At 53.7% G+C, this 4,593-nt stretch overlaps 1 protein-coding gene across 1 annotated transcript in view; it reads right to left on the bottom strand.

Annotated features, from left to right (window-relative positions):
* The window catches only part of Galnt10 (polypeptide N-acetylgalactosaminyltransferase 10), a 228,785-nt gene that overhangs the window by 216,688 nt on the left and 7,504 nt on the right, over window positions 1-4,593 (bottom strand). The window contains exon 2 of the mRNA XM_004629453.2: window positions 85-257. Within this exon, the coding sequence (XP_004629510.1) occupies window positions 85-257 (173 nt within the window). The remainder of the gene's footprint in view (window positions 1-84; window positions 258-4,593) is intronic.

The raw sequence follows: 4,593 nt of genomic DNA, 5'->3' as shown, positions 1-4,593 counted from the left end.
AGGGAGCCAGGCGCCGCCACCGCGCCGCCGCCGCGGGGGGGACTCTGCCTTCACTGCGGCCTCTCGGCCTGCCCCGCTACGCGCCCAGCGCCGCCCTTCCCGGAAACCGCGGCCAGACCCCGGGCGCCACTGGCTTGGGTCTTCCTGTGGGGCGTCCTCGTCCACTGGGGAGTCCTGGTATTCTGTGCCATAGCGCCTCCCCCTCTCGAGCTGAGATGGTGCGTCCCGCTCCTCCGAGGAGCCCCCGCCCGCGGGAGCTTTGCGAAAGTCCCGGAGTTGGGGAGTTGGGTGCTAACTGGTGCGGGCTGCGCGCCGGTGGCTGGGAGCGAGTGCGCGCAAGCCGGGGTGCCCGGGGACCCCTGCGTCGGGCAGGGCCACCTCCTACGCGGACTAGTGCTGGGAGTTTTTGACCTCCCGGGGATATGTAGATAGTGCGAGAGCCTGGCCAGGAGCTCCGCGCTGCAGCCCCAGAGCTGTGGATTCCCACTCGGCTCAGCCGGTGACCTGCAGACCCGCTTTGACCCCTATGTTCTCAGCCGGAAAATGGGGCTACAGCTGTGCTTCCCGCGCGCTGTTCCATTGGCAGTGCCCGGTTTTCTTCCTCTCCGAGATCTTGAACATTAGGTGTGAACGCCCTTTGTAAACTGTAGAGGGCCACCTGTCTGCTGTCCCTGCAAACCTGCGGGGAGGTGACCGGAACCCCTCTGCGGGACCTATTGTCGGGCAAGCCCTGCCTCCGTGAGTCCGAACGTCTTTCAGTCCCACATTTGCCTCCGGGCACAGCTCTCGGAGCCGTTCCCACGGCGTCTGGAGTTTTTCTGTCTCCCATGCAGCCACTGAGCCAGACACGACTAGGTGCCCAGCTCTGCGAGGCAGTGAATGTCGATCCAGCCCTGACAGCTGGGAGCTGAAACATTAGGGGCGTGGTCCGCCAGGCTAAGTACTGCTTGTAAAGTCGGGGTGCCCGGGCGCCGGGTGGGCTACTGTCCTGGGCAAGGCGATGGCTGCCCACTTGTCAGCTTCCTCCCTGTTGCACGGCGACCCGAAGCATCCTCTTCGATGCCTTCCTCTCTGCCACCCCCGCAAGCGCCCTCCTTATTCTCTGCTTCTCCAGCCTGGCCCAGGTGCAGACCTCCGTGGGGAGTCGCGCCCAGCCGAGGCCGGCGAGCTGAGGACTTCTGCTTCCAGTTCTTCCAGCCCCAGGCAGGGCAGTGGGCGTTCCGTTTTGGGAACGGACATCGGTTGTAAGCCTTCCAGCAGAGCCCAGGTCGGGAGCTGGGCTGAGCAGACTGTGCCCTGGCCGCCCTGGCCTATGTCAGTCCCATGGCTGACACCGGTTTTCCTTCATGTTGGCCCCCGCAGGTCCTTCCCCGGCAGCATTCCGTCTCTTCTTCCTCTAAATCTGCGAGGGTTTTTCATCCTATATGTCTTGTTGACTTGCCACCGCCTCCCCAAGATCCGCTGAGACTCCTTCAGGGCTTGCTTGCCTTGGATTTCTGGCCCAAGTTTGCCTAATGCCTCAAGTCCCAGCGCTTATTCAGCTCCCTCCAGAGCCTCCTGACCTAACCCCCGAGTTCTGAGAGAGCACTGCAGGATTCTGCACTGACCCATACGATCCGCCTCCACCTTTACTCTCCTGGTTGTGCACCAGCCACGTTAGCCAAAGCCCTGCCTTTCAGGACATCAGGCACGTTCCTGGGTCAGGGACTGAGCACTTGTTACTTTTGCCTAGAATTCCATTCTTTTAATTTTTAGATTCTAGCCTTGTGCCTTAAAAAAATTATTGTACTAAAATATACATAAGGGGCTGGTGAGATGGCTCAGTGGTCTAAAGCACCTACTTAGAACAAGCTTAGCAAAGCACAGGGACCGCGGTTCAATCCCCCAGCACCACATGCCAGCCAGCCCCGCCCCCTGGTGGGCTGAGCTGGCCACACACACACACACACACACACACATAGATAAATAAAATTAAAAAAAATAATAAAATAAAATATACATAAAACTTAACATCTTAACTATTTTTAAGTGTGTGGTTCCATGGCATTACTTATTTACATCCTTGCAAACACCGCCACTGTTGACCTCCACAGCTTTCTCCTCATCCCAAGCTGTAACCCATATCCACTAATGCTAAGCCCCCATTCCTCCCCTCCACGGTTACTGTTTCTGCATGTGACCTATGCCAGGTACCTCATAAATGGAATCATATGTTCGCCCTTTTGTACCTGGTTTATTTCACTTAAGCTATTTTAAGGATTCATCCGTGTTGTAGCATGTATCAGAATGCCATTCCCTTTTAAGATTGTATGATATAGGCCTGGGGAGATAGCTCAGCCATCTAAGTGCCTGCCTGGCAAGCACAAGAACCTGGGTCCAATCCCCGTACCCTAAGGCCAGCCAGATACCCCAGCAGATTAAAGCATCTGCTTAGGCAGATGCAGGGGCCAGAGTTGGATCCCCACTTGCTATGCTGGCCCCAGCCTGGGGTGTACTGAGATGATGACTGAGACTGGGTGTGGTGGCATGTACCTATAATACTAGCACTTGGGAGACTGAAAACAGGAGGATCACTACCATGCTGGTCCCATAATCCCAGGCACGCCATGCCTGCCACTGAAACTGGTGTGCCTGTAATCCCAGCACTGGTGAGGCTGAGACAGGAGGATTACTAAGAGTCTAAGCTGTATAGTGAGACCCTGTGATGAATAAACATTAAAAAAAAAACTGTGTGATATTCCATTAAATGAATATACCACATTCTGCTTATCCATTCATGGACATTTGGGTTGTTCCTACCTTTCCAGCACTGTGGATGACTTTGCTATGAATAGCCCACATTTGCAATGCGGCAGCAGTAGCTGTACAGTGTTCGTGTAGGTAGACTGCGCTGCAGAATCCTTTCCTGTGCCTCCACAGCCCTGAGCACCTGCTGGCAAAGGCAGCAACTGCAAGGGTCCTTCTGTGGACCAAGGCTCACTGCCCTGCCCTCACTCATCTATGGCTTCCCAGGACATTAGCATAACCCAGGAAAGGCCTGCATGGTCAGGCCTGACTTCTAGCTTTTACCTTCGCTTCCTCCTGTTACACTGGCCTTGCTCTATTCCTCAACAACACCAAGTGGAGGTGTGCTAAATTCAATGTGCTCTATACAGAAATTCTTGCCCTTTGCCTGGCTCTCTGCATTCTCTCAGGAACCACATCAGAGGTCTTGTCTCAGAGAGAACTATCTTGACCCCGGATCACAAGCGGCCTCCTCTTTTCCATCTGCTTGATCTTCCCTCAGTCTCCTCTTTGCTTTTCCTCTACAATGTAAGTTCCAAGCAAGCAGGTGCTTGGTATTTCTTCATATCCCCTTCTTCTGTCAGCACATATTTCTTTTTCTTGTTAATAAGAAACTGGCATTTCTTGCAGGCAGAGGAATTTGCAAAAGAGATCTACCTTTCCCTGAGCCAAGGCAGGAGATTTCAACTTATGCTCCTCTTAGCCATATGAAGCTAAACTGTGGATCCCCCCTAACCCAGGTGGGGCATACAGTTGGAGCAGTGGTACAGTAATCACTGTTCAAGTCGACTATAGCAATTAAGGTCATGAGCAGAAAGGAGCTATTTGGTGTCCCTTTCCCTTCCACGCTGACCCTGGAGGAGTCTGCAGGGAATTGCATTTGCGCTTTTTCTCATGTCTAACCATAGTCGCCTGTGGGCCATAGCTGCTGCACACCAGCCAGTCTGCTTCCAGTGGGGACTGTAGCCAGAGAACCCAGCTTTACACCCAGGACTCTCGGATCACCTTCTATGATGTGGGCTGCACCATGCAGGCTCCTGAGCCTTTGTCTCATTCACAGAGACAATGCCATTTCCCAAGAATGGCTGAGCTGGTTACCGCAATCGAACAAGCAATGTCACTTTCACACTGCGCCCTCCTACTAGGCCTCTTTGGTGCATGAAGTGAGATAATGTGGTCAAAGGGCTTACTGCAGTCCCTGCTGTAGTTAGTGGAAGCACTAGTACCAGTGGATGAAATGAAAACTTGACACCGAAAGGGACACTGAAGGCGGTGAATAGGATTTCATCTGCAGGGCAGACCTTCTGCTCTGACCTGCCCTTCTCACATCTACACCTCGCTGTCCGCATTCACTCCACTCCAGTCCCAGACGCCTTGCCCCTGCTGCTCGAGTGCCCTCTACTCACCCCAGCCCTGAGATCTCTATGTTGGCTGTCACTGCTGCCAGCTGTTTCCCCAGATCTTCCTCCCATTGCTGGCTCCTGCTCATCCCTCAGGCCCCTGCTTAAGCATCATTTCTTCACAGAGTCCCTTTAAAAGTATTCTCCCCATACACTCTGTCGTTACAGGTTTTTTTTTGTACCAGGAGTTGAACCGAGGACCTTGCACTTGCCAGGCAGGCACTGTGCTGCTGAGCTACATTCCCCAGCCCTCACCCCTTACTTTCTATCTTGCTATGATTTCTTTTTCACTGTAGTCTAATCTATGAGCTTGTTTATTATTGGGCTTCTCTAAATAGACTCTCAGCTGCACTGGGCAGCTGCCTGTCTGCTCATTCTCTGCCATAGTGGAACATTTGTGCCTGCTACA

The sequence above is a fragment of the Octodon degus genome, unplaced genomic scaffold (assembly GCF_000260255.1).
Source record: "Octodon degus isolate 3935 unplaced genomic scaffold, OctDeg1.0 scaffold00029, whole genome shotgun sequence".
NCBI classification, from domain to species: domain Eukaryota; kingdom Metazoa; phylum Chordata; class Mammalia; order Rodentia; family Octodontidae; genus Octodon; species Octodon degus.
This window is presented reverse-complemented; position numbering and strand designations above follow the sequence as displayed.